The sequence below is a fragment of the Bombina bombina genome, chromosome 4 (genome assembly GCF_027579735.1).
Source record: "Bombina bombina isolate aBomBom1 chromosome 4, aBomBom1.pri, whole genome shotgun sequence".
In the NCBI taxonomy this organism is placed as follows: domain Eukaryota; kingdom Metazoa; phylum Chordata; class Amphibia; order Anura; family Bombinatoridae; genus Bombina; species Bombina bombina.
The window spans coordinates 722,510,877-722,525,438 of record NC_069502.1 but is presented as its reverse complement, the minus strand read 5'-3'; the positions used below and the strand labels follow the sequence as shown (position 1 = coordinate 722,525,438).

At 33.4% G+C, this 14,562-nt stretch overlaps 1 protein-coding gene across 1 annotated transcript in view; it reads left to right on the top strand.

The window, feature by feature from the left end:
* The window catches only part of LOC128656779 (deleted in malignant brain tumors 1 protein-like), a 269,497-nt gene that overhangs the window by 239,727 nt on the left and 15,208 nt on the right, over positions 1–14,562 (top strand). Inside the window, 2 exon segments of the mRNA XM_053710923.1 lie at positions 3,101–3,242; positions 3,841–4,058. Coding sequence (XP_053566898.1) covers positions 3,101–3,242; positions 3,841–4,058 — 360 coding nt within the window.

Genomic DNA, 14,562 nt, shown 5'->3' with positions numbered 1-14,562 from the left:
TTCAACAAATTGAGCAATGTTAATGTCAGGACTCCATTCCGCAGATCTGGGATGATGGAGAGTATCTGCATTGAATCTGGGATTACCCAGAGCGTCTTTAAAATTAAATTCCTTAACCTCTAAATGTTTAGTTTTTGCAAGACATTTTTTAGGTATTTTATAAACAGGGGAATCATCAGATGAAATGCTAAAATTTTCCTGATCAGAATTATCTGATGATAAATCTGATTAAGAGGAAGAGGTTTCATTGATCATAAATTTGGTATTTAGTAATTTAGTCTTATATAATCCCAAATTTACCCTTTTGGGAGGAAGGGACTTTATGGCAAAATATTTTTCTACCCCTGCCCGTGGGAAGGTTAGTCTCAGATAAGAATTTTTTTGACTTTGAAACAAGTTTTTTACTAGCCTGTATAGCGCTAGAGGGGTAATGTCTCTTAATTGTAGACTTAGAGGAAGTAGCTCTTTCTGATAATAGAGTTATAATTTTTGACATCCATTTCCCCATAGATGATTCTATCATACTTTGAACTTTTTGTTCACTCTTCTCAGAATATTCAAGATTTTGAGACATATTTTAAAATATAGTATATTATTTAAATGAATATAAGGTTAAATGAATAAACAATGTTAATACAAAAGTCTAATATATTCAAATAAAAAAATGAATGAAATAACATAGGACATTACAGAAAAAATAAAATTATGCAAGTGTAGAAATACAAACAGCCATAAGATGGGGTATATACAAAAGAATGAGAGCGGCCTAGTCTATATTTTAAAATATGTTTGTAAATTTAAGAATTAACTACTTGAATACTCTAGGGATAAATTATCTGGTTTTATGACACCACATGTAGAAATATGTATTTATGAATAAATAGAACATATTCTTCTATGTGAAGAACATTTGAATGTGAAATATTCATTTTTTTTTCATGTCGGGTTAGCAAACTTGAGAATATGCAATTGTGTTTGTTGTCACAATATGGTGTATAACTGCTCAGGAGGTAGACCCTCGGGGTAGTGGTAGGGAATTGGAGACACTGACCCCTGACACGGGGTAGAGCATCCTGGACTTGGATAGTTGAGATTCTGTGATTCATAGTTGCAAGGAGTTTTTGCAGGGTTCATGAAGTGTATAAACATATGTATGCAATATATTCTGGCTTCAAATAAAACAGATAATAGATACTGTGACTCATAGTTGCTAGACGTTAATGAAGGATTCCTAAAGTGTAAAACATGACAATGCAAGATATTCAGGCTTCAAAAGTTAACATTAAATAAATACTGATTTGTAGTTGCTAGAAGTTATTGCAGAGCTCACAGTACATGATATAGTTGGAGCTGTATGGCAGACTAATAAGCAGAGCAGCACAGGTGATAGGCAAGTTGCAATTTAAAGCATTAACTACTGTTGGTGCAAATATTGGAGAATCACAGGTAGGCAGTTTGCTGTTTGTTTCACAGGAGCACATACATGCAGAGTTCTGAATATATATATTTGCAGGAGGATATTTGAGTAATAACAACTTGTAGCAGTGAATAGTTGTAAAGTTCAGAGTATGATTCAGTTGTAGCAATCAGAGAATGATTATAGCAAAATACAAACTTATAATTTAGATTGAGTTCAGAGTTTGCAAAATAGCAGTGTCCATGAAATATATGGTTACTTGTGATCTAGTAGAATTCAGGCTTTAGCAGGCAGATAAGGCTGTAAACTTGAACATCTCTAGGAATGTCCATGCTGGTAACAAACACAGGGATCTGTAAATCCGGAACAAATTTCAAAGCTAGTGCAAAGCACAATAGGCCTGCTCATGACTAAATAGAGGCTGCGAGAATCAGGTGCATGAATAATTAATTAGGCAGGTAAGTTTCAGCAGTGGAATATCTGCAGACTACTCCCCAAACAGCATGATTGACAGAAGCAGGGATGGCAGTCTTAAAGGGACAGTGATAGCAGGTAGGCATATGTTACATTTGTTTTATAGATAAATCAGTTTATACATTTTTCTAAAGGATTGAGATCTACCCCATCATTAGATAAACTTGTCTAAAAGGATTGTGATCGACCCAGTGTTGCTAAAAGAATGTTAGGGGATAGATCACAAACCTTTATAAAAAGTTATCTAATGATTTTCAACAGAACAGAAGTTGCCAAAAAAAAGACTTTGGAGACTTTTGTAGATAAATATCACAATCACAATCAGTTAGAAAGGTTTATGGAGTTTTCTGTAGATAAATAATTTGATAATCATTTTATAAACTTTATTTAAACATTGTGATTGACCCTTATTTCCAGAGCTCCTTTGTGTTATTGATTTTGGTAGAAAATATTCAGGGACTGATCACAATCAAAGTTTATCCAATGATATTCTACAGAAAATCCCCTATTAAGTATATGGTGGGTTTTGTAGATATATAATTTGAAAAATATGTCTACATGCTTGTGATCAACCTCACTAATTGGAGATTTTTGTCCTACAGGAAAATCATTAAACCTGTTAGTGAATCGTGGTATTTTTATTTTTTCCACTACATTTCAATGTTAGATCTATGGAGTTGATCACAATCCTTTAGATATAACGTATCTAATGATTTTTAACATAAAATCCCTATTTAGTCTATGGGGATTTTTGTAGGCAAATAATTTTATACATTTTTCTAAAAAAAAATTGTGATTGACTACAAAGTTTGCTGTTCTCATTAGGTTAGTCTAAAATGCTTTGATTTGCCATTGTTATCAATTAAATCCAATTAGGGACTGATATGTAGCAGGGTTAACCTTGATACATCTGTAGAGTGTATTTCCAGCAGAGAATGAGAAAAGGCACCATTTCAGACTTAAATTACATGAAAATTGGCAACATAATGATTTAAAGTATATTGTGAAGTTTTTTTTTGTTATGCTCAAACACTGTATGAAAGAATATCAAGGTGTTTAGTCTATTTAATGTTTTTTTCTCTTTAATTTGATTTTAACTCAAGTAGATCCCTGAATTTTGCTTATTTCCTGCACCTAGTTACTGGTTTTACCATATTCTAATTTCCCTAAATGGGTCGCATATAATTCCACGTTTTTTTTTGTTTACAGTGAATTGTGGGGGAATCATAACAAACCATTGGGGGTACATTGAGAGCCCATCCTACCCCTATTCATACAGTGCTGCAGATTGTGTATGGTATTTACAAGTTGGACCTGGCAATGTAATCCAGATACAGTTTACAGATGTTATGTAAGTAACAAACAATTATGAATGTGATTGTTATGATATTGTCAGATTTAATAGAATTTAGGATTTGTTGAAAAAAAATCAAACTTCATGAGTGCATGAACTTTGAAAAATGTGAAAATATTATGCTCTTGAAGGAGTTTTCATATAAACCTATGCACTATGAAATGCTTTAGTTTCAGGAGTTGAGCAATTCATGAGAGTGATTTTCCTAAAATCTGACCTCTCTTTTTCTCTCTCTATAGCTCTTTCTGGTATATATCTCTGCTAGCTTATCTGGATTAACTAACAACGCCGACATCTGATTGGTTGCACTCTCAATTATGAGATAACTTTTCTAAGTAAAAACAATTCCCATTCCATTCCTATAAAGATCTTCTGCAAGGTTTACTAGCTTGCAGTTTTTTGTTGTTGTCCAATTTTCATCTTGTTGATGTGATTATTTCTGTAGAATTGTATACAATAAAGGTATCTACTAGTCACTAGTGGACAGACATATTACTTGTATAAGTTCTTCTGTGTTGCATTATCTTACATTTGTATATCTAAATTGCTAAAAAAATATATATATATATTTATTTATATAACATTTTTTTAACAGACTTGAAAACTCACCTTTGTGTTCATCTGGATTTGTGGCAATTTATGATGGGCCGCCCCAAAACTCTCCGTTACTTGGGAAATTTTGTGGATACTACAGGCTCAATTTTACCTCCACCTCAAACAGTTTAAGTGTTGTCTACTCAAGTAGAGCAACGAGTGCAAACGTAAGAGGGTTTCGTGCACACTACGTTTCTGCATATCAAAGTAATCAGAATGGTAAGTAAGAACACATGCTTTTTCACTCTCTCTTTTTGGAACACATAACATTTAATTTAATGCACACTAAACATGAGCTAATGTTTATCAATGTTCATTTAGCCTTTTCAGTGCCAGGGGTTTCTGAAAGTTTTTATACCACTGGAGGCAAGACAGATTTTCTTAATTTTACTAATTATCCACGAGGTCTTCATTTCATAGTGTACATAGGAATGTAATACAGTTATATTTAGGATATTATTCAGCACCAATTTTAGTTTTTATTTAATGCATTTAAAAACATTTTTTTTACGTATTTATTTATATTCCAATTCATGATACAACAAAATAAAAAAGTGCCAAGAAAAACACCATGACAGAATGAGGCATTTCATAAGAAAGGTAAATACATAGTCACATTGTCAAGTACATAACAAAAAGTAAATAAAAACAACCATGTTCATGGACATTGTACTTAAACACTGTTTAGCTCAACTGTCTGGTCCAAACTAAACCTGCAACACTGTGACAGAATAAGACTTTACATAAAAGAAAATATACACATTGTCAATTTTATCAAAATAAACTTGAGCACAGAATTATATTTAAGCAGATAAACAACAACAGACCTGTTCAATGACATTGTGCGGAAACTTAATTTGCCTCTTCTGTCAGGTTCAAACTGAACCCAGCTAAACCTCATGAATTGGAGATTTTCGAAGATACATTACTAAAAAAAAAAAAAAAAAAAAAAAAGATATGGGACAATAAATCTTTCCCATATTATACAATATATATTAACACGTTCAATCCTCTTTGCAAATTCCTGACCCACTGCTAATCCTTTTGCTATAACTGCCCATATACAGTATTGATATTATGCAAAATGTCAGAGGCCTGAACAAGCACGCCAAATTTATGACTTTAAAAAAAATATATATATATTTAGTTATCAATGATGCCCGTGACCTAATTTAACTCCATAAAAGTTGGTATTTTGTAATAATTAAAAAATTTGACATTCCACAAGAAGATTATGTCCATGTAAATTCTTGTCCAGAAATTAGCTTAAAAATCCATACTCTTTACTGTTTTACAAAATGTTGTTTTTCCAGATTCTCAGCAAGTGTTTGAATAGATCATGGCAGTTGTGTGAGGGTTTTCAGTCCCTACAAAATTGAAATAATTTGTACTGGTGTAAAATGTATATTGTTAGTTAAATAGAAAGCATCAGGTAAGGGCGGGAGTGTGCCAGGAGTTGTGATAGAAGTAGCTTTATTAAGGATATTCTGGCTGGTAGTTAAAACATGGGAGAATAGTAGCACGGCCTTAATATTTTGTGGAAATTGTTTTAAATATTTTTTAGCCATTTCATAGCTAAAAATAAAAAAAAATATTATTTAATTTGCAAGAAGGAGGCTTGGGGAATACATAGTAGATGAGGTTGAAAAAAAAGTCCATCATGTTCAATCTATACAAATCTCCAGTTGAGCTTAAATGAATCCCATTAAAAAGTGACCCATTTAACCCAAGCAATCATATCCATGAATTCTAGAATTCTGTTTCTAGCAAGAAATGTTTCTAAACCATTTTTAAAAGTATATAAGGTATTGGAATTTTTTACCTCCTTAGGTAATGAGTTCCACAATTTTATTGCTCTTACAGTGAAAACATGTTTATTTAGCCGTAGACTAAATCTCCTTTCATCCAGCCGTAAATTATGACCTGTTGTCCCAAACAATTTTCTTGAAATAAACAGAGCTCCAGCCATCTCTGTATATGGGCCTTGAATATATTTATATAAAGTAATAATTTCACCTCTCACGCACATTTTTTCTACAGAAAACAGACCCAGTTTGACTAACCTCTCCTCATAGCTTAAATTATCCATTCCCCTTATTTGTGGCCCTTCTCTGAACTTTGTCTAAGTCTGGGATTTATATAGTGACAGAATATGCTTTCCTCCCGTGCATCAATGCCTCTTGATACATGCTAGTATCTTATTAGCCTTAGAAGTCACTGCCCTGCATTGTGCATCCATCTTTAGCTTGTTATCTATATGTACTCCAAAATCCTTTTTCGACTCTTTTGTCAAGTCTAGTCCCATTTAATGAATAGGTTGCCTGCTTACCTTTACTTCCAAAATGTAGAACCTTGCATTTTCCAGTATTAAATCTTATTTTCCATTTACCTGCCCATTCTTCTAATTTTATCATGCACTGACCTAATGACCTTACACTAGACATGTGCAACGCTAAAAAAAAAAAAAGAAATTCATTTTCAATAGTTAAATAAATAATTTTGTTTCGGCAAATAAGTTTAGTTAAATTTAAAAAAAAAATTGTTTCAGCAAATTAGTTATGTTAAGTTAAATAGTTTTTTCGAATTCATTCTTTATTCATATGCATTATTGTATTCGGAAGTTTAGAATAGAATAATGCAGAATAATGCATATGAATAAAGAATGGATTCGAAAAAACAAAAGGATCCAAAAAAACTATTTAATTTAACATAACTAATATACCGGATGATTGCCAAAATAAAATTATCTAAAACCGCCACCACCCACATCGCCGACACTAAATAAAGCTATTAACCCCAAAACCGCAGTTCGCCCTGACATCGCCGACACCAACTAAACCTATTTACCCCTAAACCGCCGTCCCCCACATTGCCAAAATGACCTAAACCTATTAACCCCTAAACCGCACCCCCCATCGCAGACACTAAATAAACCTATTAACCCCTAAACCACCATTCCCCAACATCGCCGACACTAAGTAAACACTAAATAAACCTATTAACCCCTAAAAACGCCATTCCCAAACATCGCCAACACTAACTAAACCTATCAACCCCTAAACCGCAGTTCCCAAACATCACCGACACTAACTAAACCTATTAATCCCTAAACCACCGTTCCCAAACATCACCGACACTAACTAAACCTATTAACCCCTAAACCACCGCCCCCCCACGTTGCAACAACCTAAACTAAACTATATTAACCCTAAACCTAACACCCCCTAACTTTAACATAATTAAAATAAAGCTAAATTAAAGTTACAATTATTAACTAACTATTTAAAAATAAATACAAACTTACATGTGAAATAAAAATAAAACCTAATCTAGCTACAATATAACTATTTACTAACTACCTAGTTAAAATTAAAACAAACACCAGTAACATAAAATAAAACCTTAGCTTACACTAATAAAACCTAACATTACAAAAATAAAAAACCTAACAATTACAAAAAATAAGAAACACTAAAATTAGAAAAAATAAAAAAAACTACTATTACAAACACCCACCCCCCACAAACGCACAAAATAAAAAAAACCTAAGAGTAAAAAGTCTAAGGAGCACCTCAGAGGATTCTATTTGCAGTATATATATATATATATATATATATATATATATATATATATATATATATATATATATATATATATATATATATATATATATATATATATATATATATATATATATAGATATATATATACACTAAAACATTTATTATGTAATATAACAGTTAAAATACTAATGTTCACTAATCATAACATCAATCATGGATCCATGTGATGTATAACTTATCAATAAAAGAACAATTTAAAACAAATAAAACATAGATAAGAGTAAGATAAGTCAGGTCTGACTAAATACAATATATCCTGCCGTATGCAGAAGTGTCCATATGATTGTCCCTCAGTCCAAATAATGATATTTTGATGATTGTGTGTAGATTTTCAAAGATAAAAACCTTACTTAAATAGTGCAAAAAAGTGTCAAATAGTGATGCGCCAAAGCCCTGTAAAGTGGCCAAAACAAAATATAAAAAAAAAAAAAAAAGTCAAATAAATATCAAAAATTACCTCCAAATATCCAAAAATAAGTGTGGGTGAAAGAGTGTTTGCAAACTTCAAAAATATAAAAAAGTAAAAAAACTAAAAAAACTATAAAAAGGTATATGATGCTCCTGGTTTGGTGAATTCTAGTGGAATATGTGATCCTAAAAAAGGTAGCAATAATCCAATGTTCTTGATTATTCAAAAATAGATAAAGTTTTCCCCAATCAAATCCTGTGGAATGAAAAACACAACATAGTGCTAATTAAAATGAAGCTTACCATAAATTGCCAACTCGTTTCGGCCCTTATTTAGGCCTTTATCAAGACTATACTTATGGTAAGTCGTGTAAGGTAGCCAATCATTATCGCCGTTAATTTGCGCCAAAAAAACACTGACCTTTTGAACCGGAAGTGATACTTCTGTTTGTTTTGATTTAGTTACTATTTCTGTAAAGAAGTGTAATTCCTCAATGATCTTTGTTGTGGATCTTATTAGACTTCTTATTTTTACGTGTTTGTCTCCTTTGTTGTATTCAAAAAAACTGAAGGATCAATGTGACAGATAGATCCGTAAAAACGAAGTGACAACATATTCAATTACGTCACTTCCGGTTTCTGTGTTAGCATTCATACACCTTTTTACCCTGCTAGTGATTACCTGGTGTACATAATATTGTTATTTTGGGATCTAATTCCTCCTTCTGGTAATTATTGTTGGGCTGAAACGAAAATAGGCCGATTACGTCACTTCCGGTATCGTCGATGTGGGAGCCATGTGGTTTACAATGTTTATCAAGCTGAAAAGACTAGTGTGACAATGCTTCTATTAAATCTACTCAATATAAGAATGCCTAATACTTGGAGTAAACGAGAGGTAGATTGTGACAAGATAGCTTACTACGTAATATAATTAAAAATAAAAATTATAAATATATAATAAAAAGATTATGTGTTTCAATCAAAAATTCAAATTGGTCAAATATGGATATGTTCCACATCTCAGAACTTGCTGATATGGTTCTGATGAATAATAATCTTAAAAATGATTGTTAGATGGGTATTATTAACTAATACTAATCTGTGTGGCATCCTAGAGATGTTGAGAGTGTAAACTTAGTTTAAAAATAAATGCATAAAAATACATAAAAATAAATGCTGGCATAAAGATACATGAAACATATAAAAAATACATGAAACATATAAAAAATCCAAAAAAGAATATAGAACCCCAAAGACATATATATTATGGGTCCTAACAAGGGTGTGTAATTTTTCATATTAAAAAAAGATTGTGCTTAGCAACTCAAAAGAGTGGTTTGCTCTTTATTCATTAATTATAAATAATTAGTTGTATGTTCTAAAAACTGTTAAGTAACTAGGTATGAATTATATAGTTATATTGTAGCTAGCTTAGGTTTTATCTTTATTTTACAGGTAAGTTTGTATTGATTTTTAAATAGGTAGTTAGTTAATAATTGTAACTTTAATTTAGGTCTAATTTAATTATGTTAAAGTTAGGGGGTGTTATGTTTAGGGGTTAATATAGTTTAATTTAGGTTGTTGCGATGTGGAGGGTGGAGGTTTAGGGGTTAATAGCTTTAGTTAGTGTTTTGGCGATGTGGGTTTACTTCGGTTTAGGGGTTAATATGTTTAGTTAGTGTCAGCGATGTTTGGGAAATGTGGTTTAGGGGTTAATAGGTTTAGTTAATGTCGGCGATGTTTGGGACTTGCGGTTTATGGGTTAATAGGTTTAGTTAGTGTTGGCGATGTTTGGGAACTGCGGTTTAGGGGTTAATAGGTTTAGTTAGTGTCGGCGACGTTTGGGAACTGCAGTTTAGGGGTTAATAGGTTTAGTTTGTGTTGGCAACATTTTGGAACTGCAGTTTAGGAGTTAATAGGTTTAGTTTGTGTTGTCGACATTTGGGAACTTCCTTGCTCCAAGTCCGTAATAAAAATATTAAAGAGAACAGGGCCCAGTACTGATCCCTGGCAGACTCCACTGAATACCTTTGTCGAATCTGAGTATTGTCCATTTACTACTACTTGTTGCTCCCTGTCTATAAACCAGTAATTTATCCATGAGCTAATATTTTCAGCTATTCCCAGTCCCTTAGTTTTGTACATTAATATCTCATGTAACACTGTATCAAATGCCTTTGTAAAATCAACTGATTGCCCTTTTTCTATATTTTTACTTACTTCCTCATAAAATCTAATTAGATTAGTTTGACATGAATTATTTCTCATAATTTGAACTCATAATCTTGTTTACGCAAATATACTCATCAATATATGATCCCTCCAAGTATCTTCCCACTATTGGTATCAGACTGACTGGTCTATAGCTTTCTGGATCAGTCCTGCTTCCTTTTTACCACATTAGCTTTATGCCAGTCCTGGGGTACTATGCCTGAGGATAACGAGTCTTGAAAAATTAAAGGTAGATGTTTGGCTTTAACAGTGCTAAGTTCTTGTAAAACCCTTGGATGCATTCTATCTAGGCCTGGAGTTTTATTTACCTGAATAGTATCCTCTAGAGATAAACCAGTTAATGGTATGGGTTGTTATGTTCTAGTTTGTTTCAAAGTATCTTCCATTGGTTCCTCTCTTGTGTGCACTGAAGAAGAGAACTGGTTTAGTACCTTCTTACTGTTAATCATGCTACCCCTAACACATTTTAATGTACCTATAATTTCCTTCTTAGATTTTTTGCCATTTATGGTCTAGATTACAAGTGGAGCGCTAAAGTAAATATATATTTATATAATTACATACATATATATATATGTGTGTTAATATGTGTATATACATATATATTTACAGGGAACACACAGTTCCCATAGACCAGAATGTAAAGGCACATTCAGTGCCGTTTTTTTTCCTCACACCCCACTCCCGCCAACTTTACCCCCAAAATACTGCCTAGTGCAATTATTTTATTAAAAAATAAAAATGCTGATATCTTTATTTTTTTAATAAAATACACTACACTGTATGTTGGGGGCATTTGTGGCACATTTATAAAATTAACCAGAGATCTGATCACTGGTTAATTTTTTAAGCACTAATTGCTACCGCAAGCTCATGGTAGCAATAACTCGCCACTTGTAATGGCTGGTTAATTATCGTGCAACCGTAAACAGGCAAATTTGCCCATTTGCAGGTGCACGATAATTTAGCACTCCACTGGTAATCTAGCCCAATGTATTTAAAAAACCTTTTAGGGTTTGACTTAGAATCCTTTACAATTTTGGCTAATGTGATTACTTTTTTTCATGCTTTGTTACATTCTGTATATATATGGAATGCTGAGTCTGTACTATTTTATTTAAATAGTTTAAATGCCCTACATTTTTTTCCTAATTTCTCTTAACATATTTGTATTTTACAACATTGGCTTTGATTTCTTTCTTTTACTTTTATAACAATGTGGTATGTGATGATATGTATATTTAACAATTTTAATTTCTCCATTTGTCCTATTTTTATTAGAGAATATTTTGTCCCAATTTATGTTATTTAACGATTTCCTAAAATCATTGAATTTTGCTTTAAAATTAAATTATTAGTTGAACCCTTATAACACGGCTTATGGAGGGTGATTTCAAACACGAACATGTTATGATCACTGTTACCCAAATGTTCACTGGCTTCTATATTTGATATTATATCTGTATTGTTTGATAGCACTAAATCCAGTATAGCTTTATTCCTAGTTGGCCCCTCTATTAATTGTGACAAGAAGTTATCCTTGAGAACTTTCAAAAATATATCTCCCTTAGCTGTATTATTAGTTTCATTGGACCAGTTTATGATGGGGTAGTTAAAATCTCCCACCAGTTACAGAACTGGTATTATTAGCAGTCTTCCCTATTTGCATTAGTAGTTGATTTTCCTCCATGTCACTAATGTTGCGGGACTTTTAGCATAAAATTATATTTATTTTACAATTTTCTTTGCCCACTTTTTATTTCAACCCACAGGGTCTCTACATTATCCCCTGTATTATCATAAATATCTTCCTTTATTGGTTTTAAATCAGGTTTAGTATGCATGCCTCTACCCCTTGAATTACTCCTGTCCCTTCTAAATAACCCTCTAAGTTAACTGCCCAGTCATGTGATCATCCCACCAGTTTCAGTTATACTGATACTATCATAGTCCTCTTCTGCAACTAAGAGCTTCAGATCCCCCATTTTACCCATCATGCTTCTTGCATTTGCTGTCATACATTTAATTTTCATGTGTTTTCTGCTGCTACTTGGTGCGCTTTCCTCCAAACTGTCTAATGTGACTTTTTCTAAGTGTACCCTTCTGTCATCCTTCCTTGAGATATTCTAGGTGTATCATATACACAGACTGCTCGATCTGCTCTATTATGTTTGGACTGACCCCCCCTAAATTTGCCTAGTTTAAAAGATTCTCTAAGCATGCTACCATCCTCTCCCCAACACACCTGAACCCATGTCATTTAGGTGCCATCCATTCTTACTGTACAAATGTTACCCAAGTGAAAAGTCAGCCCAGTGCTTTAAAATGTTAAACCCCTCATTTCTAATTTTTATTCTAAGTTTTTAACCAAGAATTAACTGAACTTAGCTCCTTCTGTCTTACTGAGTTAGCACATGGCATTGGTAATATCTCTGAAAATATTACCTTGGAGGTTCTTCCTTTAAGCTTGCTACCTAACTCTCTGAAGTCATTTTTTAGGACACTCCATTTCCTGCTGATTCCTTCATTAATGCCAATATGCACTATAACTGCAGGATCAGACCCAGATCCCTCTAACAATCTATCAAAACACTCCACAATATGCCTAACATGATCTCCTGGAAAACAGAAGACTGTTCTATTTAAAGGATCTGGAGGATAAATTACCCTATCAACCTTCCTAATAATAGAGTCCTGCAACCAACATCTGCCTCAGGCCCAGACTTGTATGCAACTCTTCCATGACTGTTCACTATAGTATGCCACGCTTCTATGACTCAAGGACTGTTCACTATAGTATGCTCCTCCTCCATGACTATCTCCAACATCTTCACTCAATCTGGCAAAACTGTTGGGATGTACCAGCTCAAAACTGGCCTGTCTCTTCTGCTTAACTTTAATTCCCTTTCTAACTGTGACCCAACTACTTTCCAAAGTCTCCCCATCTAAATCCTCTCCAACTGCTAGAACCATGAACAACTTGCTAATTTCCCTTTCAAGGGTCTGAATATCACAAAGTGTTGCAATTCATTCCACCAGAACTCTAATATGAGCATCTTTAGAGACAATATGCTCACACTTGCCACTGACATATGATGCAAACATATGGCAAGCTGTACACTGAATGAGATTCTTACACATTGTTACTTAAAAGGCTTAACTTAAAAATATTTATATTCACACTTGGCTAGTCCAATCCCTTATTTGCTTTAACTCCCTCCCTTAAAAAGCAGTGTTGAGAGGTCCCAACGCTGCTTTTTAATGCCCGCTGGTATTACGAGTCTTGCAGGTACAGGTGTACCAATCACTTTTTCGGCCAGACTCGAAAATACAGCAAATTCACTTACGTCAATCGTGTATCCTATTTTTTCTATGGGATTTGCCTAACGCCGGTATTACCAGTCTTCCTAAAAGTGAGCGGTAGACCCTCTCCTGTCAAGCCTGGTACCGCATTTGAAAGTCAGTAGTTAAGAGTTTTATGGGCTAACGCCGTAGTATAAAAATCTTAACTAAAGTGCTAAAAAGTACACTAACACCCATAAACTTCCTATTAACCCCTAAACCGAGTCCCCCCCACATCGCAAACAGTTAAATAAAAAAATGTAACCCCTAATCTGCCGAACCAGACATCGCCACCACTTTAATATATTAACTCCTATACCGCCGCACTCCCGCCTCGCTATCACTAGTTAAATTTTATTAACCCCTAATCTACCATCCCTAACATCGCTGACACCTACCTACATTTATTAAACCCTAATCTGCCGCCCCTAAACGTCGCCGCCACTATATTAAATTTATTAACCCCTAAATCTAAGTCTAACCCTAACACTCCCCTAACTTAAATATTATTTAAATAAATCTAAATAAACTTACTATCATTAACTAAATTATTCCTATTTAAATACTTACATATAAAATAAACCCTAAGCTAGCTACAATATAACAAATAGTTACATTGTAGCTATCTTAGGGTTTATTTTTATTTTACAGGCAACTTTGTATTTATTTTAACTAGGTACAATAGTTATTAAATAGTTATTAACTATTTAATAGCTACCTAGTTAAAATAAAGACAAATTTACCTGTAAAATAAAACCTAACCTAAGTTACAATTACACCTAACACTACACTATAATTAAATTAATTACCTAAATTAAATTAATTAATTACAGAAGAGGTCCTCCAGACGGGCAGAAGTCTTCATCCAGACAGCATCTTCTATCTTCATCCTTCCGGCGCGGAGCGGGTCTATCTTCATCCATCCGGCGCAGAGCGGGTCCATCTTCAAGCCATCCGACGCAGAGCATTCATCTCGGCCGACGACTAACGACAAATGAAGGTTCCTTTAAATGATGTCATCCAAGATGGCGTCCCTTGAATTCCGATTGGCTGATAGAATTCTATCAGCCAATTGGAATTAAGGTAGGAAATGCTTGCAGGAAATGCTCGGAATT